Raw genomic sequence first — 24,036 nt, 5'->3', positions numbered from 1 at the left:
ATTGGGATTCTTCTCTGTTTGGTGCCCCAGCTCCAGCCCGAATCCTGACCTTCAGTGGCACCGTTACTACTCCATGGATGAAAGACATCGCCTTGCCTTGCAAAGCTGTTGGGGACCCTTCTCCTGCAGTAAAATGGATGAAAGACAGGTAACCAGTAACCCAATGTATGCCTGTCCTGAAGCCCTAAGGGATTATATCAGACACACTGTGTTGGGTCCCGTGGTCTAATTTTGTATTCACTTACCCTCATGAAAGCTAGGAAACCTACCAACTCTTCTCAGATAGAGAGGGTGGGGGAGGGAAGGGATCTCGGCTTTAACGTTAAAAGGAGCTGATGTACTATATAAATCCTCTATAATTCAGAGCCTTTAAATTCATAACAGAAGGGTTGCAAGGAAAAGTGTCTAACCAACCCAATATTCTCTGTGGAAGTTTTCTGTGCCTTATCATGTAAATTTCTCCTATGACTGAGAGGAATGCGCCCAAGGTCATATAAGACTTAGCACCCATCTCTTCTGAGATAATGGATCAACCAATCCTAACTCAAACGCTCTGAGAAACCACTGTGAGACATGGAATACATTAGGACTGTGCTAATGTAAAATCTGGTTTTCCATATTCAGTAGTGATTATTAAAATAATAGCAGCAAAGACAGAAGGGAGAAGGTGGGTGAGATGCATTGTGTCTGTGTAACTTTTTCAAGTGCTTCATCTCTATTCAGAGGAAGAATTTAAGATAGAAAGGGCTGAGAATTCACTAGTTAGCATCAAGATTTGATATAAAATGGATGCAGAAGAATACCTATTTTCTGAGAAAAGCACTTAAATACATAAATGGTAGACATAATGGGCTTGGTCCAGGGACCATTCTTCTCATCCCTTTTAAAGTCAGTTAATCCAAAGGAAGGGCGTTAGCTCCCAAGGTCAGGTGGCATTCTCTCAGAAGACGGGATGGCCCCACGTGACTGGACAGTTGCCACCGTGGCCTCGGCCTTGGTTATCATGATGATGGAACTCTCTTCATGCTAGACTCAGCGCATCACCCCTTGATGTACCACAATCCATTTCAAAGTCATTAACAATGGCAGCTTGAAGTGAATCTAGGACAGATTCCAAAATTCAGTTGTCCATATATGACTTGATCGAAATGGCACTTCTCCCCACAAAAGGAATCCCCAGAAAGAGGGAGGCCCGGGTACCTGCATGGTGGAAGAGGGAGAGGCCCACTGGGGACGTGACAGGCGTGGACGCATGTGAGGAGCCAGAATCCCGGCCCTCGACGTGGACCTCACTTCAACAGAGCATTGCTTACAAAGACCACAGCTCCTCCATTTGATTGGTCTCATGATACAAACATGCTTTATTTCTTATGAATACAAGCTTCCAAATGCATTGTTTGCTTCAAAGAGAGTCTTTATGCTCTACCCCAACCTGAGCTAATTTGGATTGTAATTTCTTTAATCTGTGCCTTTTTCTTCCTGTGAGGCAGTAACGGGACACCCAGCCTGGTAACGATTGATGGGCGGAGGAGCGTCTTCAGCAACGGGAGCTTCGTCATCCGCACCGTGAAGGCGGAAGATTCCGGCTACTACAGCTGCATCGCCAATAACAACTGGGGGTCCGATGAAATCATTTTAAACTTACAAGTACAAGGTACAAAATTTTTGGGACTATTTGTAATCATATTTTTTGTACACCTGCTTATAGGCAAAGAGTGAAGTCAAGCAAAGTTAAAAATCAGCCTTTGTAAAGAGCTAATTGCTATTTTCATGTTGCAAAGTATATATATATATTCACTTTGGAAAATATAATTAAGCAAAGCAAAGAAAAGAGAAAGCATTCTTAATCCCAGAGATAAGTCTGGTTACATTTTTGCATACAGAGAGCTAGTCTCATTTTCCTTCCTGTGAGCATCATTGTAAAAGTCCGTCTTAATAACTTCCCTAATTGTGCAGTTCATTCTGCATATGTATAAGAATAACCCAGAAAATACTCACACAAAAAAGTCTGAACCAAGGTCTTTTATGTCTGCCAATTAACTAAATTCTTACATGCAGTATTTAAAAAGGACACTGAAACTCTAGTATTGTTATAATATTTAATTGCATATTTAATCTAGCATATGAAATTTTTCTCTTTTAAACATTTATGGAATTTATTGGGGTGACATTGGTTAATAACATTATATAGTTTTCAGGTGCACAATTCTGTAACACATCTATACAATACAAGTATATTGTATTGTGTGCTCACCACCCCAAGCCAAGCCTCTCCATGACCACTTACCCCCCTTTACCCTCTGCTACCTCCCCCATCCCCTTTTCCCTCTGCTAAATACCAAGCTGTTATCTGAGTAGCATACACAAAAAGGGCACAACAAACCTAAGGCTGTGAATTAAAATCCAGGGTAAAATCGCAAAGGGCCGCTGATCGGGTTCATATTTGGATGCACACTGATATGTTATTAGTAGAGAAATCAAAGTGTGTGCTTCTGTGGATTTAACTGTTATCACATTCATAATCACAGCAAGTAAAAATAAAATTAATATTGTCCTCAGTGGAAGGAGAGAGGAGGAGAAAAACTCTATTTTTTAAAAAAATGCAAAATTGATCTGAAATTTCAAGTTGATTGAAGTCAGAATTCCAAAATACTTTAGAAGATAGACACTATAACATAACTCAAAAGAGATGGGTCCATTTTTTATGCTTTTGGGTTAATATATCAGGCTTCTTTCAGAAAAAGAGAAGGATATTTTATGGGGATTTTTCTCTATAATTTGGATAACCTGATTCTGAATCTCTTTGCTGTTTCTGTCTTGGAGCTAATCCAAAACAATGTCAAGGTTCAGCGGTTAGAAGCAGGTATTCTTCACACCTCATGAGCACTGAAATTCAGGTGCTGCTGCTCAGCGAGCATCTTCGATTTTCGGGGCTCAGTGTCTGTGTGTGTGCATTGTGTCTTGGGGGAGTAGCTACAAAAAGTGGGAACTTTCACAATTATTCTCCCCACAAGCTCCTCTCCTCTTCCCTCATTCTCCTCCTCCCTCCTTCTGAGAACAGAGCAGCTAAGTGGGTGCCACTTACCTTCCTCATTTGAATCATGGTTGAAATTCGGGGTAAATGACTGCATGCGCCCTTAGAAGGTTTAAGGAAGATTTTAATTAGTGATGGACAACTCAGAAATTCAAAACATCGGCGAGGAAATGAGTGAGATAGAAATCCAAGTAGACATGTGGTTGAGTTTTCTTTAAATAATAGATTCACTCTGTTCTATCTCTTTAGCCCAGGATATCAACTAAATAGACATTTTGACAGAAGTGAATTGCATATTTTGGCATCCTTAAACACTTATTTAATAAATGGCTGTTAAAAGTGATTGGGTAAATGACTGTTAAAGAAGATTAACGATGTGAAAAACTAATTCTTGTTTTCTAACAACTGTTTCCTATCTAGTGCCGCCAGATCAGCCTCGGCTCACGGTGTCCAAAACGACATCTTCTTCCATTACCCTCTCCTGGCTCCCTGGAGACAATGGGGGCAGCTCCATCCGAGGTAATAAGGGATGGGGGTCCGCAATAATGGATTGTCACTATCCCACCGGCCGATAAGGGACACATCTTCACCCAATAACTTTATGTTAGTATATTCCTCCAAAAAATACATCCTATAATTAATTCTTCCATCACCTAAACATCAGTTTTTAGGGTATTTGTGCAAATGCATTGTTCATCCAAAGAATCCCGTTCACAAAATTATTATTATTGTGTCTCTGACCTGAGGGAAAGAGTAACAAATGCGAAAAAAGAAAACAAAGAGCAAACTTGGTAACCTCTCCCCCAAGATTTTACATTCTGTTTCTTCCCCATGGTGTCATTATATCATTCATCCATTCATTTGTTCATTCATGTTCTCAATCATTCATGCAAGTAACCTTAGTTACTGTTCTTATGAAGTATTAAAAGGTGGAGAACTTAGAATTTAAATAGAAAACAATCTATTTGCACAGAGCTTTTGTAATGAGTATATAGCAGAATAGAATAAAGGAATCAAAAAGTTTACACTGAAGGAATGAGAGAGCATGATAACTCTAGCATAAGCGGAGCTGGGAAAACTTCATTCTGAGCAAGTTGTAGACCAAGGAAAAAGAGTCCTTACAGACGAAGAGACTGAAAATGCACAGGCACGAGGGGTTGAGTGGCCAAAAGAGGCCCTTGAGCGGATGAGGGTGGGTGGGTGGAAGGCTTAGATTTCCAAAGGCAGACGATATCCCTTCTTTGAGAAGGAGGAAGGGTGAGAACTTAACTGGAAACACAGGGGCATTTTAGCAGGGAGCCATTGGGTGCTCGAACCCCTCCTTCCAGCTCCTTCCAGCTCCTTCCAGCCCATGAGAGCAAGCTGCTCTGTCCCTTTCCAGCTTTGCACTCGGTGTCTGCAGCCAGCCTGGGGGCATTTACAGAGAAATCAGAAATGCTACCATTCAAGGCTCTTGTTTTCCCGAGAGTCAGTTGTTCAACATTTTTTGGCATTCCACTGGCTGAAGGGGAGGATCTTCTCTTTTTTAGGAAAGAAAGAGGTGAGATTATTATTTAAAAATAGGTGGATGATTAGGGGTGAGGATGCATTTGTGGGTTTGAAGAGTGTGGGCAAGATTTGTAACAGCTGTCATGTGAATGCACAAGGAGTCATTAATAGACATTGCCAAGTGGGAGGGAGGCCTCAGCTGCAGATAAACAGCACAAATTGTAGTGGTCATTGTTATCACAGTTTAAGGACTTTCTCAAGTGATGCAGGACAGCTGGGAAGAAAGGTGGATCACAGGTGACCAGAGTTGGTGCCTAGTGGGATAAGTATGCCGGGAAGCCAGAAATTGAGTGAGACCGGGCTCCTTGTTAAAATGATCTGCCAGAGGCTCTAGGCTGGTTAGAGAACCTTTTGATAGAGGAAAAAAAAATGGGGCCCCGAGGGAAGAGTTCAAGGGGCCCCAGCGCTCTAGGCTGAAATGAAATGAAGTTTTGGCTCTGCAGGTGGTTAGAGTGCGGAAGGGGTAATACAGGAAGGGTGTCAGAGCTCAGGGACTCGGAGATGAAGCCAATCTTGGTAAGGAAAAGTTTCCAAAGGCAACCAGGGATCCCTGAAACATGGCGGTGGCCAGAGCCACTAGCGTGGGGCTTCCTGTCACCGAGGGTTAGAAAAGCTTCCTAGAAGTGGCTTCGATGGAGGTGATTAGGATGAGAACACCATCCCCATGATGTTCAGGGCACCAAGGGGGCAGTTTGGGCAGAGCTGGTGTGGAAGTCAGGATATGAGTGGGAGCAGGGAGCCCACAGATCCAGCGTGCACCTGTCAGGTATTAAAGGAGCTACAAGGAGCAACGATCGGGGACGCAGAAGAGAAAATGAGGCTCAGGAGGGAGGAGGGACCCCAAGGCTAAAGAGGGGAGGGGAGGAGGAGAGGGAGCAGAGGAGATACTGACCGTGACTATGGAAGCAGGAATCAGAGAAGGACGATCTCCTTGCGAGAGGTTGGGACAAAGCTGAATGCTGCCAGCTTGGGTTTAGGAGTCTCTGCAGTGTGGAGGGGACAAGCACTTTGCCAGTGTTGAAAATGGAGTTCATGGGCGAGAGAGAAGATGCGAGTCCATTGGTGGAAGGACCCCATGCAGCAGACAGGCAGTCCTGGGTCACCTGGGTGTGGCCGCGTAGGAGACAGGGACGGAGCAGACAGGGTCTTCTTGTCTCCAGGAAGGTGGTTGGGGTAACAGGGATGAAGGTTGCAACAGGGAAGGATGTCTCGGTGACCACAGGGCTGAGGGGCATGGTCTTTACATCCTGACATTGGGACTTGAATCTCAAGGGACCGTAGGATGGTCACCTAACCTCCCTGGACCTCAGTGTCTTCACCTGCACCTTGGAGAAAAGAGGTACATAGGTCACGTGAGGTAATGTGAGTAACTGACCGAGGACAGCGCTCAGCACGTAATGAGAGCTTGAAACATGGACAGTTGCTGTCCGTGGTAGTGGGAGCAGAGGTGACAAGGTCATGTGCAGAAATGAAGTGTCGGAGGGATTTTTCAAACCAAAGTCAAAGCCAGGCTCCCGTTTCCACGTGGGGAAGGCTGTAGGGTGTGAAGTGGATTCTCTGCGTGGTTGTGAACTGAGCAGACAGTGATTGAGAAGATTCCTACCGCCATTGATAATATGTCCCTCTACGGGAGCTTTGGTTCTCTTCAAAATAGTTCAGCTTTAAACCATGCTCACGCCCAAGGATCTGAGCCCATGTTTAGAGACTGAGTGTCCACTTCCCTCTGCCTGGGACACCTTCCCAAATGGAATGGACAAACAAGGGTTTTTCCCTCGCCACACCACCCAGCAAGGCCGCCACAGTAATACCCGGTGTGACCTCCCTATCCAATCAATATGTCATCGCGGCACTTCCCCCAGCCTGGGTTAACTTTTCTGGAACCAGGAAAAGGGCTGATGTTCTCTTCCAAAGACCTGAGAGTTCTGAGGATTCCCATCTGTACAAAATGCATCGGCCAACTCCTGGTAGAAAGCAAATAATGCCCTTTTGAATATTTCTTGTCTTCTGAAGGCTACATATTGCAGTACTCGGAGGATAACAGTGAGCAGTGGGGAAGTTTTCCAATCAGCCCAAGCGAACGCTCTTATCGCCTGGAAAACCTGAAATGTGGTACTTGGTATAAGTTCACTCTCACCGCACAAAATGGAGTGGGACCCGGGCGCATAAGTGAAATCATTGAAGCAAAAACATTAGGGAAAGGTATGTATGCCTCCGTCTTGTTTCTAGATTACCTCTGTTTTCCAGGTCAAAGTGAGGAAGGGTTGGAATTACAAACTCTGTCACAGAGTTTGTTTGTGTGTTTGAACTCTGTTGTTCCCAAAATGGGTTTGGTTGTGTTACAGCAAAATGCGAGGGATGGTCAGTCCTTACAGAGGACTCTGGTTCTTTTTCTTTCCCAATTTCTCATTGGCAGTCAAAAAGAAGAGTGTTATTTGAAAACCAAGGCCTTTTGTACCAACATAAATTGTCCAGGCTGGGCAGCCAAGAAATGACATATACCCTCTGACCTTCTCCTGTGACCTTCTCCCTTTCTCACCCCAGGTCCCCTCTGTCTTTAACTTTCATGTTGCCTCATAGACCCTGGCCTTCAGGTGGGAATTGACTGGGATAGATTGTTAACTTTTAACATGACGTGGCTCTCTTTATCTGAAACATGGACTTTTAAGGAGATGAACCCAAGAGGGAATTGTGTTTAGCTGCAAAATTTGCAGCCCTGGGACACCAGGAAGAGGGTGGGTCAAAACTGTAGGTGAGTGTAAGCGAGGAGGTAAAGGGAGGGTCTTTGTAGGCTTCCCTCATATCTGAATTTTTACCAGTGTGGTGGGCTGGATGGCAGAGGTGTTATTTGGGTCCGGCAGCTGAGTTTCGGGTAACATGTGGCAGGGGTTCAGATGATGAGGGATTGATTTATGCAGAAATACCTCCATGAGGTCTCTGGGCTCTAGTATGGGGCATTCAGATCATGAGGGATACCTGTTGTTAATTCCCAAATCCGGCTCTGTCTTCTTGAGTCAAGTCCACCCCCAGAAACAGGGGAGCCCAGTGGATCCTTCAGGACCCTTCAAGGATATGCATGCATGAAAATGGCTTTGTTCTTCAGGGAACAAAAGTAACCTCTGCCCACCCAATTTTCCTCTCACACCTAAGTCATTATGTAGGAGACAGGGCACTGGTCCATAAGGACTCGATCAATAGTGACCCCAACTTGGACGGAGCTCCCTGCCTAGGTGGAGACGGGAGCCTGCGGTGAACGTGTGACGCCTTCAGCGGATCTCACTCATGTATCCCATGAGCTGATCCCCATTGTGCGTTCTCCCACAGAGCCCCAGTTCTCGAAGGAGCAAGACCTCTTTGCCAGCATCAACACCACACGCGTGAGGCTGAACCTCATCGGCTGGAACGACGGCGGCTGCCCCATCACCTCTTTCACGCTCGAGTACAGACCCTTCGGGACCACGGTCTGGACCACGGCCCAGCGGACCTCTCTCTCCAAGTCGTACATTCTGTACGACCTGCAGGAAGCCACGTGGTACGAGCTCCAGATGAGGGTGTGCAACAGCGCCGGCTGTGCGGAGAAGCAGGCCAACTTCGCCACGCTCAACTACGACGGCAGTAAGCTGGCTGGCTTTGTGCCCCCCATGTGTGTCTCGGGACCTGTGCACGTGCTCACTTTCTCTTTCCCATCTAACATCCATCCTTGGCACAGAGCGACCGCTGCCCACAGATTCCACTGGGCTTCGCTGCCACCCCCTCCAGGGCTCCCTAGTTCACTGTACCCACGTGACCAGGGCTGTCTCCCAGAAATAAGGGACTGAGGGCCAACGGGACTGTCCTTAGGGAGTGTTGGTACAGGAGCGATTCTCTTTGGGTTGAAGGATTCTTCACCACGTGGTTCTGTACCTTGTCGATGACTGTGAGCTAACATTGCTTTTGTTGTCTCCCACCCCTCCCCACCCCATCGCAACCCACATAACAACTTTCTGTTTTGCTCTCATTAAGCCCTCAAACTGCATGTGCAAAACCAGTTTTTCATGATAAAAGAGCTTACATTAGTCTCTGAGCAGAAATAGAGGCACAGGTGGGAGTAGAATCACGTCACAGGGTGTTGGTGCGTGCACACACGCACACACATGTGGGGAGTTCGCACAGGCCTTTTGAAACCCAGGTGAGGGGTCTCATGATGTTTAGTGACCAAAAACTAATGATCGATTTTTATCCTCGTTTTCTACCACTACTATTCAGGGGCCATGTAGGGATAGTTGAACAAGTGTCCAACCCAATGAAGCTGAAGGATAGGGTGTCACTGGAGGGCATGTGTTGAGGGGTCTTTAGAAAGCCCCCAGGACCCGTGTGTGGGTGCCGATTCTGGCAGCCTGGCAGTGACTGAATCAGGGCTTTAATCACAGGCCAAAACCAGCTGCACTTTGTCAGAGGGTTTGGGGCTCCCGGCTTAGCTCCCCTCAGCACCTTCTGCCCCACCCTCATGGATCAGACCAGACCACAGTGGTGGACGCCTTAGCCTAGAAGGTCTGTAGCTAAGCAAGCACCCCAATATTTTATTTACCACCAGGCAGGCAAAAGGGTGTTTTCTCCTCTACTTATGGGCACTTGGGACATTAATTAAAGCCCTGGAGCTTGCTTGGGGCGCGGGTCATACTGTCCTAAGAAAAAAAGGTCCACACACCCAAGGACCCTCAGAAACACTCAAAGGACATTAATGGGATGCAGTGGCCTGGGTCCTCATCTGGACATCTGCTCCTGGACTGTCCCCCTCTGGCCCACTGTGGAAACCACCCGAATTTCCTGTCTGTGGCCATTTCTCCGCAGAGCCCCCCTCAGCCAGGGTGCAGGCTTGCCTCCAGCATGTCAGGCCTGGGCTCGTGCATGGAGGACAGTCCTCAGGTGGAAGCTGTCCAGGTATCGGTCACACCTGCCTGGGTCCCCTAGGCAATGCACGTGCCCCGTGGCCCTGGGGCACCTGCCCAGCTCCAGGACAGTAACGGTTCTCCTCCTGGGCTGATGCTTTCTGGCCCTCAGTTACACGTGACATCATTCAGCGATGCCTCACACACAGGCAGAGTGCTGCTTCCCACGTGCTTCCTCCCCAACATGTTTTGCACTTTGGTCTTACAAAATAAAGGACTCCGACCTTACCACACACTTGATTTCGTATTTACGGCTCTCCCAAAGTCCTTTGCTAGCAGGGACCCGTTTGGTAGCAAGTAGATTTCTCACTTAAGATTATTGACTTAACTTTAATTGACTTCCAGTAATCACACTCTGACTGGCGGTGTCTCTAAAGTCTGCGTAGACGCCAGAGCAGTCGGTGTGCTATGTTGCTGATATGTTTATAGCTAATCATTTACTGAGGAACCACTCACATGCAGAATTTGAAACTCTGGCTTGAACTCAGAAAGTGCTCTACAGATTTTAAATGTTTGTCATCTAAAAATAAAAAATGTAACGCTCTCACTTTATCCAGGACTGTAGATTATAATCATGACAAGGCCCTGTGAGCTGCGTTTAATTTTCTGAAACCTGAAGTGGTTTTATTCCACTAAGAAATGAGAGCACACATTTATATTTTCCTTCCAAGCAGTGATAGGCCTCTTTGAACCAGTTCTGTAGATATAGAGCTTTAATATCTCTTGTGATACATCTGCTTGAAAGATTTTCTTCATTTTGGGGAAAACGAATATTAACAATTAGCCTCACATCTATACCAGTCAGATTTCAGATTCTTCCACATCATTATTTGATTCTTTCCTCTGCCATTTCCTTAGCCACATGCCTGCTTGTCCCTGTATAGTCTTGGTTTTGCAGACCCATCCTCACCTGCATCCCGTATGTGGGCTCTGGGCATTTGCACACTCTGGTTTCCAGTCAAAAACACTACAAAGTTGGAAGGACTCTCTGTTTGGCCTTAGCAGATCACACAGAGAACTGGGATTCTGTTATCCCTGCTCTGCTTCCCAAATGCAGGACAACAGTCATGCTTGTTCAAGGGAAAGGGTATTATTTTTGCATTTTTTTCCTACATCACTGGCATCCTGGCCCTTGTTTTACATGGAAAATAGAGTAGGATGGAGCGTCTTACATAAAGGAGGATGCGAAAGGGCCTGCCCCACAGGATGTGGATGTCTGTGTTTGAACCTCTGCACCATTGTACTGAGCTCCTGCATAGAGGCAGCTTACAGCGGCTCGGAGATCAGTGCGCTTAGGTGTTTCCTTGGAATACTAAGTAATCTGAATTTCGTAGCACCGTGTAACAGTGTCTGCTCCCAGGACAGCTTGCTTTGGGTACCTGGATGGTTCCCCTCTGAAAAGTTGTTTGTAGCTCTTATAGCCTAAAAGGAGAGTTTCTAAAGTATATTCGGTCTTATACCTGTGATTAAAAGCAAGTGTATAACCGACAAAAAGGGACGTTAAGCTTTTTTGAGCCAGGGTGTCTGGTACAGTCTCCCTGCAGACTCCCTTCTGTCCACTTGGCAAAACTATTGTTCCTTCTTTGATGCAATTTTTCAAACAACCTCTATCCATTGTGCTGCGGGTAACATTTGAGTCCAAGTAAATGCACGTGGCTTTTTTAAGCATCTTGCCCAGAGTTGAAGCTTCCAAAGTGCCTATACCCAGAAGTACGTTGCAAAGTGAAGTCTCTTTCAAAGAAATGTGCTTTACCCTTGGTGCAGATCCTGATCTGATGTGCCGCAGACCAAGTTCAAAGTTGGGCAGAAGGAAGGGAGGAAGCACGTAGATGAGTTAGCGAGAACCTAGACAAGGACCTCCTTTCATTCCCCATCACCGTGGACACCCGGGATCGCATGGCGCAACTGTCGTAACCCGTCATCCCTAAAACTCCGCCATGCCGTCCTCATTAAGAGCCATCTAACATCATGGCCCTGCTTTCAGGTACAATCCCTCCACTCATTAAGTCAGTTGTCCAAAGCGAAGAAGGGCTGACGACCAACGAGGGGCTCAAGATGCTGGTGACTATCTCCTGCATCCTGGTGGGGGTCCTGCTGCTGTTTGTGCTCTTGCTGGTGGTGCGGAGGAGGAGGCGGGAACAGAGGCTGAAGCGGCTGAGAGGTGAGTCGAGGCTGGGCTGTCGCCCGCCCACCGGGTCCACTGCTGTCACTCCCTGCGCCAGGTCCTCCCACTGCCTGCCCCTGCGATGTCCCCTCAGCAAGACGGCAGAGCCTTCAGGGAAGAGTCAGTCCAAATCCTGGGTATCCGTAGGCAAAGAAAGTGACTTTCCCAAGAGTTTTCCACCTCCACTTTCTTTAATTTTCAGTCCAGTCATGTCACAAATTAGACCCCCTTTCAGAAGACCGAGCGGATGTGTTCCGGAAATGAGAACTAGTTGATTGGCAGGAAGCAGAAATTGAGGGCTGATGGTTCTGGTAAAGCATTACTGAGCAGAAAACACACACTTTCCTGAATAGAAATGTGAGCCAAAGGCCAGGGGAGGAGTTTCACTCTAACTAAGAAAACAATCCCGGACAATAGGCGCGGAGGCCGGGTGAGTCCACTGTCGGCCGGCCCCACGATGGTAGCACCCTGCTCTGCGGAGCTCCGGGGACGAGACGGTGTCTGGTCTGGCCAACAGCCCTTAACTTGCCCTTGCTCTGCAGTGTGAGGACAACACATTCCTCCAGACACGAAACTCGATGCAGGACAAGTATCCAAGTCCTTTTCTTTTCACCTTTTCAGGGCATGTAACAGAGCCATCATTCGGTAAGATGCATGTATGAGTTGTCCCACGCTTTGGAGCAGCATCATGCAGCATTCTGTATATTCTCCAAAGTGACATTTAAGGAACAAATCTGGGATCACCCCCCGCCCCAAACACATCTGTGATACCCGGAACCTCACGGATATTCGTGAAAAGCATCGACTCCTCTGTCAAAACTTAACTTGACCACAATCCAGTTAGAGCAGCAGGACACGGTGACATTTCCGCCTGTTTCCACTTACCAAAGCTCTCCTCTTCATGTGACTCTAACACATCTTACTCTCAATTTGCTCCCACTTTGCCAACAAATTAAAATATCTGAAGTGCCCTGCACTCCATCTGTACACGTCAGCAGTGCTTCCGTTTAAATCTCCTGCAGCCCAATAATTCCCATGCACCATCCATCCCATTGAAATAGCCTTTCTAACACATTAACCACTTACCTTGTGAAATCACAGACCCTCCTTGAGTGAGCCCCACACCCTAACCGGCACCAGGTGTTTGATGTGCACGGATGGAAAGAAAGAGTCACTGAACTCTAGCTTTAGTACAGCGGGGAGACACGTTAGCATCTACCAGGAAAAGAACAAAATAAACATCACGAATGCTAAAACTGGTCTTCAAATTCTACATAAACACAAGATGGAGGTGATTATTCTCCCCACTGGGGAGAAAAGGAGAGGCCAAAAAAAGAGCGACATAATACAGCCCTGCAAAAATATAATGTTGCCTAATATGTTGAGAAATTCAGTATAAAGTGAGCCGGGCTGGATTTCATTTACCGTGTTCAGCACTGAAATACCAGAGGGACATTTTAATAGCCCCTTTTTACAGAAAACAGAATCTCATAGCCTGGACACTAGGGACATTATCATTGAGATACCAATGACAGACAGACCAAGAAGGGGGTCGGTCCTTGCGGCATGTGGATAGCCTAGTTGCATTTAGAAGACTATAGATTGCCCATATTTTATTTTTTTAAACCAACAGTAAAATTTTCTTATTAATCATTTTTATTTTACCACAAGGGTGTGGTGGCAAATGGGCTAAACATAGAAGCAATCCTTCCCAACATTGTACCGCCCTCTGCCAAATTCAGCTTTCCTTTTCTCCCACCCCCACCTCTGTTGCTTCCTCCTTCCTTCCCAGCTATCGTTTTATGTTCCTGTTAGGCTTACGACGCCAGTGCCCCAACCTCACTTTTCCTCACCAAGAGCAAAGAAAGAAGCTATTGCTGTCACTGATTCTTGCTGAAACATCAGACTCATGGCGGGCCACGCCTCCTTTATTTTCCCTCTTAATAATTCCTGTAATTTAGTTATCTCTTTGCAAGGGCTCTGTCCAGAAAATGTACCAAGACTGACATTTATCTTGTAGGTGCCTCTACTTTCGGACACCGTGTTTTGTAGCGGGTCTTTGGAAGGAAAGCAATACCTCACATCAGAGACCATGGGCTTTCGTTCCCCAGAAATGGTTCTGGTTTTTTATGTGCTGGAGTTAAGATAGAGCCTACACCAAGGTTTTGGGAGGAAGGAAATTACTGCTGTGGCAAAGAGGAGGCATTCGTGAGGGACACTGAGGAGCTAGTCCAGTGCAATAGCTTGCCTGGGACAAAGGCATCCCTTTGCACACTTGCATTTTGCACGAGCTTAGCAAAGACTCCATGTGAAGGGTCTGAGAGGAGGGCAGCCAGAACACAAAAGGCCGGTATCCAAGCACGTCTGCTGCCTAAGGGCAGGTTTTAATGGGGATCCGTGGAAACACATTCAATTCACCAAGCCACTATGGATTATCTACTGTCTGCCAGATGTAATATTTTTAAAACCCAATAGTAGAACCTTCTTAACCATTTCCATTGATCATAAGAATCTGACTAGGTCCTGGAGAGAAAATATTACCAAGACTCTGTCCCAGAACTAGGGACTCTCACCCTCAAGGCAGTGAAAACGCTCATCAGGGACAAGATCATCTTCCTATGACCGTGGGAAGTGTCCCATAAGAGGACAGAGTAAATGAAAGGCCAGGCCTTGCCCCAGAAAGACCTTTGTTAGCCCCGCAGGAGCCCTGAAATGTTAATTAACAACACAAAGGGAAATTGCAGGCACAGAGTTTAATGCCGTAGGTGCCTCTCTATTAAACAGAGTTCATTAGTGGAATCGCCCAATTACAACCTGACCCACATAAGACACAAATTCTGGGCCTGGCTTAGAATGAGTTCAAATGTATCTACAGAGTCTACGGAAAGAGTTGCTTCTTACAATATTTTTTATTGTCCAAAGTAAGGCCATTTCTAATAATATGACAAATGTTGACTTAGCAACCACTGATCAGGACCAAAAATAGAAATAAGAAAATTTGGATTACAGAAAAATATTGTAGGTGTTCCTAATAGGCATTGTTCAAGTTATTACATAAGGTCAACTTCAAATTGTTGACTTTGATTGCCAGAAATGACTAAATATTTATAAGCAGGGTATGTTTTACCATATAAACAAGCAAACTAGTTAGGTGAATACAACAATATGTTCTTAGAAAGATAGAAAAGAAGGAAGGGAGAGAAAGAAAGAAAGAGAGAAAATGGGACTCAAGCAATTTAGCTAACCTATATTCTCTCTTCCTGAGTGCTTTACTAATTTTAGAGCACAGCAGCCTCCTAAAGTCTAAATTGTCTGTAAGTGCTACACTTTTTTTCAATCTATAACCTTATCCAGGAGTTCAGAAGCCGCATTTTGCTTTTAATCATGCCCTGATTTACCCACTTCTATATCTTTGAAGTGCAAGGTTAGCAGATGAGTCACTGGCTGGGTCAAGGATCCCAGCAGCCCCAGTCTTATAAAAAGTGGATTCCCATTTTTTGAAAAAAGTTGTCATGTAATAAACTCCAGGATCACTAAAAGCTTCCTCCTTTAAGGAGATTACCCAAGAGGGTGCAAAGTTATGCTGGCACCAGCCAGCATGTACCGAGCCAAAAAGCTACTTCTAAGGCTTCAAATTAGCTAAAGACAAAAATCAATGGATAATATAAAATGGGACCATGCTTCTGTGGCAAAGTGCCTTTATTCCCTTTATTATTTTAAACCTGTTTCAAAATGGGTTCATATTATAAAGCCAATTGGTCCAGAAGGCCATTCCCAGAGAGAATGTGGTTTCGAGGTTCAGGAGAGGGCCATGAGGCATCTTTATCCTTTTCTTTGTTCTAACATGGCTTTTATCTGCTCTGCAAATGAGGTGAAAACTCTCCTTATCTGTAAGACCAAAAACTGGCCTGAACTTTAACAACCTAAAGGGAGAGGAGTATGCACTTAGGAGTCCAAAGACATGAGGGCTTGAGTGGACTTAAAGTAAGTAGGCATGACCAGGGCACAGATCTGTAGAGTTGCCATGTATGCAAGACATTCCCAGTACAGGGCAGGTAGAGGCGGGTTTACAGTTGTGAGTATGGAAAGTAATATGGTAGTTAATAAATAATAATACAAGAATAAACTCTATTTCATGTACTCACAACTATAAAGTTACTTTTGCCAACCCTGCATTCGTTAGTGAGGAAACTGGGTGTGTGCACGCTGGAGACTTTATCACCAAACTGATGAATGGCCTAAGTGTGGCTTAGATGGGGTCAGAACCATGTACTCTGAACCTCGTTAGTGCTGTGCTTGTGTTTTCTTCCTTCTTCCTTCCATTCTTTTTTTTTTTCCTTGCCTTAAATTTCTTATTAAATCTCCGTGACTCCCACCCCCAAATGAAACTGCTTTCCTGAAGGCAGATGACCAGTCACCTTCTGATCACCAGCTTCCTCTTTTGGATATAATTTTCTCGCCCTCTTTGTGCATTCCAAGTGTTAGCAAATTGTACTTTTGAAACTCCTTCCTTCCTCGTCTCGGCATCCCTAGACAGATTCTCCTGGTGGTATTTCTGCATCATTTCCCAACCCAGGAGATTGGGAGGCTGGAGCCAAGGATGGATATACAGGAGCAGCAAGGAGCTTGGAGAAAGGTGTCACCAAGTCTAAATCTCATATTGAGCTGAAATTTGTGGGGGAAAAAAAAATGTGACAGGCAACACAAAAGGCTGTTTAGCTATGCTGGGCAAGAAGGGGCTTCAGATGACTTTCTCATATGCACAGATGGGAGGTAGCAATATTTGCTCTGTTTTGATGTGCACCAGGAGGAGGGCCAGTCGAGCCAGAAAATGGGGACCAGAATCACAAAGAAAGGAAGGGAGGGAGGGAAGAGGGCAAGGGGAAACTCGGATTGCTTAAAAAAATAATCAGAGTCCCTAATTATTTAAATTGATTTTTTTCAAATCCTACTATGTTCTAGTCATTATAGAGGGAGGAGAAGGGATGGTGCATAAGACAATAGTTCTAAGCCCTTGGTGGTAAGGGAGGCAAAGTATGTTTACAATGAACTATAACACAATTGCCAAATGTAAGCAGGATACCATGGACACCAATCACCGCTATGGTAATCCACTGAAGGGAAAGATTTTTGTCCCCCACTGGAAAGATTAAGGAAGGTGTCTTAGAGTTCTGGTCTGTAGACCCCCAAATCCTAATGTTTTAGGATTGTGAATGAGATTTTTCCAGACATAATCCTAAGGCCTTTGTAGAGAATCTTGGAATAATCAGAGGCACTAGAAAATAGTCCTACTCCATACCCATTTTCAAAGACAATAAATTCTAGAGATTAGATATGGAAATAAATTAGTTTAGGTCATAGAAAGGAGAGTTTGCGAACAGCCAGGAAATGACAGGGGTCGCCGAGGCCCGGACAAACCCAATTTTCATTTTGGCAGGGCTGACTGATAAGGCGCGCCAGGCTGTGGCTGGAATAAAGGCAGGCTGGGCCCATCCTGAGTTGGCACGAATCCACGTGGGAGAGACTCCAAATTGTAAAAGATTTGGAAAGGCTGGAGCCAAGGAGATAAAATTAATAGGGATATTTATAAAGTCTCCTATATATGTTGTGAAAATTCATTTGCAACACATGTAATGAACATCGTGTTCTCCCTGGTGTATGAAGAGGAGGATCTCAAAAAAAAATCACCAGTTTCTGGGCGCAGCCTCATTTAATAAAGGACAATAACATGTCACAGGTCTTTCACAGAGAAGAGTCCCAGGTAGAGAAGTACCTAGAAAAGATGCCATCTGAGGAGTGTTTGGGAAAAATTAGGGATTTCAACCTAGAAAAGAGAAAGTAGACACAAATAAGCAGACATGGCAGCTATGGGGACATATTCAAGTGCCTTGCAGATGGTTCCAGAAGGTGTGGATGGCCTCAGAGGAACACAGTGTAGGGGCTCTCTGCAGAAAAGGCAAGAGTAAGGAGCTCAGAGAGAGGGCTGGGGTCAGAAGTGAGAGGCAGCAGAGCTGGACAGAGAGCTGGGACCATCATGCAAAGGCTGGTCCTCTGTGCTGAGGCGTCTCCATGGCAGGGAAGTCCCTCTGAGAGTTTCAAAGCTCCGGTGTGACACAGTAAAGGGGGTGTCTCAGATCCATCACCCTTCTGGCAGTGTGGACGTCACTTCGAGAGCTGAGAGTCTGACGTTGGGGAGGCGAGGGAGGGAGCTGTTGACTAGTAAATGAGACTTGGGCTAAGGAGCCAGAATAAAGTGACAGTCCCATGGAGACCAGTGGAGGTGGGCGAGACCAACAGACTTGACAGGCGGGTCAATTCTGGGAGCGAGAGGTGGGGTGCCGTACCCACCGTGACTGCGTGGACCCCTTGCTGGGGCTCTGGTGGCCCGGCTCACTTTAACTTCTATCCAAGGCACTGGGGAAGCGATGCAAACATTGATTAGGAGGCTGATTGGAAAGTTCTTTAATGCTCATAAGACTCTCTGATTCCATGATTTCTTTTTTAATTGTCTAACTTGCCACAGATTCTCTTCTTACCCCTCTGTAGGGGTGGGACCAAGAGTCTGGCGTCGCTTCCCACTGTCCCTGCATGAACATGAATAAGGCCCTGAGCCTCATCTCAGCCCTGACACCTGTCCCAAACTTGATTCCAAATCTGCCTCCGACAGCTTTGCCTCACGGCCGCATCTTGCTTTAATATGCTAAGTGCTCCAGTACGTTTGAACCCACGCTTCTGCTTCCACTTCTAGACTATTGTCCTCGCACCCTATACACAGCCTTATAGACCGTGTAGCCTCGCACCCTGCCCTGCATATGCCAGATCTTGCCGTTCTCCCGGGCCCTCTGCCGTCCCCCTGCCCCCGCACCCCGAGTGCCCCTAATCCATGAAGATGCCCTCTGTCTGCCGTGATGTCATCTGCAGTCCTCTAATCCGACCCTCACGGCCTGTCACCTTTGCCAACAAATCCCCCCTCTAAGCTCTCTGATGGCCTGATTTGTGCTGGTTTATAGCACCGGCCCCCACCCCCCACCACCTCTGCCCGCCTTCCACTCCTCCCTTCGGGCCAGTTTAAAGCTTCCAGGTTATGTTCAGCAATAAACAGTCACATCCCCTTAGCTCCGCAATGTCGTCACCATCCCCAACTCAGCCACACCCGGAAACTGCTCTGTCCTGTCCAACCGACCGACCCCTTGCTGCACAGCCCTTGGAATGCATGCTGACCCGGGGCCATGGGGCACTCGCCCCATTCCAGTCTGTGCTCCCCGAGCTTCATGCTCCCCTTAAGGTGGGGACACTCTTGCATCCTTCCAGGCTCACTCAGCCTGAGACGTTGCTCTCCTGGGCTCGCTTCCATCAGTCAGCTGGCACTTGGCCTCGGCTCCTCTGTGTCCTTGAACTTATGACACATATCCCACTCTGTGTATAAAGGGCCTTAAGGATAGTGCTGAAAAAGGAGTTTCAACCAACAGACGTGGTTTGCGAATTCCCGCTCAGCTGCAGCTAATGACTGAACATATCTGGGTCCCAGTTTCCTGGTTGCTGAATAAGGACACAGTTCCCAGGCAGAGACTGATACAAGGGGACACACGCTAGCAGTCCTAAAGTAACTGGCACAATGCGGATTCCTAGTGCGTGCTTAACTGGGAGCCCAGCCTGGCCTGCTCTCCGGAAGCCATTCACACATGGTCCCTGAAGGCAACTGGTGCTTCAAACTCCACCAGAGCTTCTCCAAGGTGAACTCATGGAAGAAGTAGATTCCCGTTGATACAATTTTTCTCACATTATCAGGTGAAATCAGAAAGAGTAGCTAAGACTTAAAAAGAAGGGATGTGCTCTAAGAGGATAAGCATGGGGAAGGGTAGATCAAAATGGCTTTGGGCACCTACACCTGTGGACCAGGTTAACCTCAACAAAGATGCCATAGGCAAAGAAGACTTGCAGGTACGGCCCCTCAGTACTTGAGGGGGGCTCTGTCCTCACCTGTCGGACACAGCAGTTCCTTAGCATGCCGATATGAAAAAAATCACAGGGACAGAAAAAAAAAAAAAAAAGATGAGCAAATTCAAGAAAGCAGGTCCCTTTTGAAGACGTGGGTCTGAGTTACCTTCAAATCAGGAGCAGAAGTACAATGTTTACATCTTGGGATTTCCCCCTCTTTTTTAGAGTATTGAACTAGCCACTGCTTGGTGGTTACATAGAACTAATTATTCCCACGCTTCTGGCATTTTGCATCTATATATTTACTTTGCAAGTGTTAAATCATTCAGGAAGAGAAGAAACTCATCATATTTACTTTGTCTTTGCGGATAAATATAAAGACATGAGCTGGGAAATTCAATGCTGTTTTGCTTCCTTTGCTTCGCCATATGGGTCGGGTGGAAGAGAGCTGCTTCCTTTCCCAGACTGAGCCCATCTGTGCATACACCCGGGGCCCGGGCGTGAGGTTGCGGTGGGAGCTGGCACGGCTGGCTCGAAGAACGGGGCTCCGGCCCCTGGGCGTGCCAGCACACGTGGTGCCCCCGTGACTGTCCTCACCTCTCAGGACAGCACGCTGTTCCCCCACATGAAAATGATTGCATTTAGATGTCAGCCCCCAAAAGACGAAAGGTAAAAATGCTCCAACATACGGATTTCTTCAGTGTACAGCCAGTTGCACAGTCAGCTAGATGCTTTTCCAGAAACTTCTGTCCATTGAACACTATGGTTAGCATCATGACTTTTTGGAAAGCAGTGAGAGAGAGAAAAAAAAAAGAAGGCTTTTGTGTTTGAAGAAAAAAAATTCATGTTTCACAGGACAAAATATGTAAAAAGAACTAATTATATTTTAAGGGGAATGAAAATTTCAAAGCGTTGTCATCAAAAAAGTGTAATTGTTTTTCCACATCATTTTTAGGCAGGATTACTTTTGTCAGGAGTGGTAATGAGATCTTGGTAAACAATGTCCTCAGAGAAAAAAGTATAAAGAAAAAATTTATTTCTGAGTTTAAAATAGCATCTAAGTTTCCAGACAGTGATAGGCCAATTATACAAGTCTTTATTCAACCTAAGGGACTCAGCACTATAGAATAATGCCTTTTAAAATGACCTATGGTGCCAGAAGCTTTTTAACTTTCATATTTTGATAAGAAAAATAGTACTGTTTACATTATATAAATGAATTACTTTTGAAATGTTAATTTTCTGACTACCAAAAATAAGGTTGGGTTTTGTAAAAGTGGCAAATAAGTAGATTGTAATAAAACCTCTAATAGGGGTCTGAGAATTTTTATGGCCCCAGGGTGTTCTTTTTGTGATTTAAAAGTATATATAGTAATTTAGATGATAGATAGATAGATAGATAGATAGATAGATAGATCCCATGTAAAAGAAAGAAAAAACCCACTAACCTTTTGGTAATTAGTAGTGATATGGGTATGTGATTATTTTTCAAAATGACTATTGTCATGTGACTCTGTAGAATATTGATCATAAATGCCTAAGTGAATGTTAATGAGTTGTTTATCATGTACTAACATTAACTTTCTTTCCCCAGATGCAAAGAGCTTAGCTGAAATGCTCATGAGGTAAGCATGAAACCTAGCATTCTGGATATCATGTTTAAAAGAACAATTTACAACTTGCCTTAATGGGGTTTTTTAATGATGTATACTTTTTGACAGATAATCTCCATTTTATGCACCAAAACATAGCAAGTACTATACTTTTACACCTGCCGCAGGTAGTTGTCTGCTTATTGGACTCAACCATTAGCATGTTTCCCATTAAACTGGGACTAAAAATGCCACCTAGTGAATGAGTAGCTTTGGTTTTGCTCCTACCCAAATATGCCACATTTGAGGTCAAGCCTTCTTCCTGAGAGAGTTAGCAAGACAACAGTGAAGAGCAAACTACAGAAGGAAATTTCTGGGACCCTGTGCTCTTCCAAGGCAATAGGCTGATCGAGGAAGATTCTCCTGGGCCTCAACTCCCACGGCACCTTCAGCGCCCCCCCTCCACCCTCCCACACTGGAGCACTCACCAACTTCTGCTGCAAATGTCTAGTCGTGCCCTGTCCGGGAGGTCATGGCCTATGTCACCCTCAAGTCCGCAGTGCCCAGCGCTTTACTTGCCCCCCGTCATTTCTGTTAAGAAGATGAGTGACTAGGGCTAGCTGAGTAAGTAAACATTCACAACTATGGAACACATCCCAGTATTTGCCTTATAAACCTTTTACATGGTAATGATTAAACCAGAAGTGGAAAAGGATACTCAAAGTCTAGGAACCAAGTAAGAACAATGTCAGGGGCCCTGAGGGTGAACTTGATGTTGCCACTTTAGGATGTCTCATGTAGGAGAGGAAGAGAGTGGGGTGTGGGGTCTCTTCCCACTCCAACCCCACCACAGCTGGCTTTCATTTTCTCCCCCATCTTTGCATATAAAATTAGTACTTCGTTGTTATTCACAAAGAGCCCTTGCCCCAAATCACTGTATCTTTGAAGACCTAAGGTCAAGGTGGACCAGCACTGGCCCATGGATTACATTTCCTGCAGACATCTCTGCTTGGCCACACCATGTATTAAAGCAATGTGAGCTATAGATAAAGGATATGGAGGAATCAAAGGTAATTCTGAAATATTTGGTGTGAGCAAGAAGATGAACATTGGTACTATTTGCCAAGATTAGGAAGATGGAGGCAGAGTATGGACTTTTTTTGTAGGGTGGGGGAGGGAAGTTGTCAATTAGAAGTAATGAAAAGGTCTGTATGGGTCGTGTTGAATCTGAGATGCTTCTTAAGCATCCAGTGAAAGTGTCAGGTGGCTGGTAGCCAGAATCTGGAGTTCAGAGGAGAATTCAGAAATTCCAATGGCCTGTAAACTATCTCCTTCATAACGGGTATCCAATCACATTACACGAGCTCTGACTTGCATGAGAAGATTATGAAAATGTCCATGTACCTTGAATCCCTGCTCTTGTGAAAGTCTGCACTTGCTCGCTAAGTGAGTATTAGGACATTTCTGTGGTTACAGGGAAGCACCCAGACACGTGTGAACTTCCGTTGAGCCAATCTGACAAAGCATCTGGACAACAAACAAACAAGCCCCAGCCATTTGATTCAAACAACTTATCTACTTAATAAAAGAAATGTTCTCATGTAGACTTAGAAATGTACATTTATTGATGACATTCAGAACTCAAGAGATTTCACACAAAATTTTGGCTTCCTGACTTTTGGAAATGCTCTGGCCACACGGGGCACAGCCTAGCTGATAATGGCTGACTGGAGCTCTGTCCTGTGCCCCCTTTAGACCATGCAGGGCTTTTGCTCAGCCCAGCGGGGCCCTGTTCCTCTCCCTACTCCTGTCCACTTGACTGACTTGTGTCCCAGCCTGGCTCCTGCAGCCCTCGCAGGCAGCTCCTGGCCACTTCCTCCATCCAGTTCCAAACCACAGAGCACGCCTCTGTCCAAAGCCCGAGACACTGGCGTCTGTTTTCTGACATGTTCCACAAAAGTTTCAGTTAGGATGGTCTGGTATTTATTAGCTCCTCTGCTGTCCTAGAATGCATCCCTCCCCCTTCTCGTTAGCCCCAAGCAAGATATTAGAAAGACATCACCTTCTTCGTTAATAGGGCAATTACTTGGTTGAAAGACCACCTGTTGGTGTGAGCGGGACTTAATCATGGTATTCCCAGCTGACCATTGCCAACATAAAATTAGGAACGTTGAAACTAGTAATTACTCCCAATTTAGGTAGTTGAGGTGGGTTTCCTCCAAAGGGTAAAAGTGACTTAAAAGGAAGAGAACTTCCAAGCTCCCCAAATAGGGGGATTTTTATGGGATTGATTTAGAAGGAAAAGCAATGCTTTTAATCATGGAGAGTTAGTTGAGCCTGAACTAGGCAGGTTCACAGACCAAGCAACAACAGGCTTGTCACCTACCTGGTGAGTCTAGGGCCAACTATATTTCAAAGGTGGCTGTGGAATCTCGGCAAGTCACATACATTGGTACAGAGGAGGCCATAAGGTTGCTGTCCCCAATGTTTTGCTGCTGCTTTCTTAGAAAGCTGGGGATTTAGCAAGCTGGTGCAGTAAGAACACAGAACCACACGCCTGCCTTCTAGGCCTGACCCTGCCGCCAGCTGTTTTGGTGATCTTGGGTATGTCGTTTTCCTTCTCTGTGCCCAACTTCCCTCACCTAAAAATAACAGTTGGAAATTTCTCTTAGCTTCGTCACCTCTGCTCTTAAGGAAGGTAACACGAACCTCCCAAACAAGTTCCACAAAGAAGTCTCTGTTTAGTTCAGTGGGGCTAGCTGCCCCCAGGTCAGGTAGGCCAAGGCAAGTGTGGGACAAACACAGACCACCCGACGGCCTCTCGGGGCTCCCCGA

General features: G+C 45.7%; 1 protein-coding gene across 1 annotated transcript in view; it reads left to right on the top strand.

Annotated features, from left to right (window-relative positions):
• DSCAM (DS cell adhesion molecule) overlaps positions 1-24,036 on the top strand; it is a 524,904-nt gene that overhangs the window by 471,310 nt on the left and 29,558 nt on the right. Inside the window, exons 22-28 of the mRNA XM_054578507.1 lie at positions 31-148; positions 1,491-1,654; positions 3,455-3,553; positions 6,593-6,781; positions 7,904-8,194; positions 11,492-11,668; positions 21,204-21,234. Of these exons, the coding sequence (XP_054434482.1) occupies positions 31-148; positions 1,491-1,654; positions 3,455-3,553; positions 6,593-6,781; positions 7,904-8,194; positions 11,492-11,668; positions 21,204-21,234 (1,069 nt within the window). The remainder of the gene's footprint in view (positions 1-30; positions 149-1,490; positions 1,655-3,454; positions 3,554-6,592; positions 6,782-7,903; positions 8,195-11,491; positions 11,669-21,203; positions 21,235-24,036) is intronic.

This window comes from Pteronotus mesoamericanus, unplaced genomic scaffold (assembly GCF_021234165.1).
Source record: "Pteronotus mesoamericanus isolate MK-2021 breed Mesoamerican mustached bat unplaced genomic scaffold, CSHL_Meso_final contig_116, whole genome shotgun sequence".
Classification (NCBI taxonomy): Eukaryota; Metazoa; Chordata; class Mammalia; order Chiroptera; family Mormoopidae; genus Pteronotus; species Pteronotus mesoamericanus.
The sequence above is the reverse complement of the archived record's forward strand: the minus strand, read 5'-3'. Positions and strand labels throughout refer to the sequence as shown.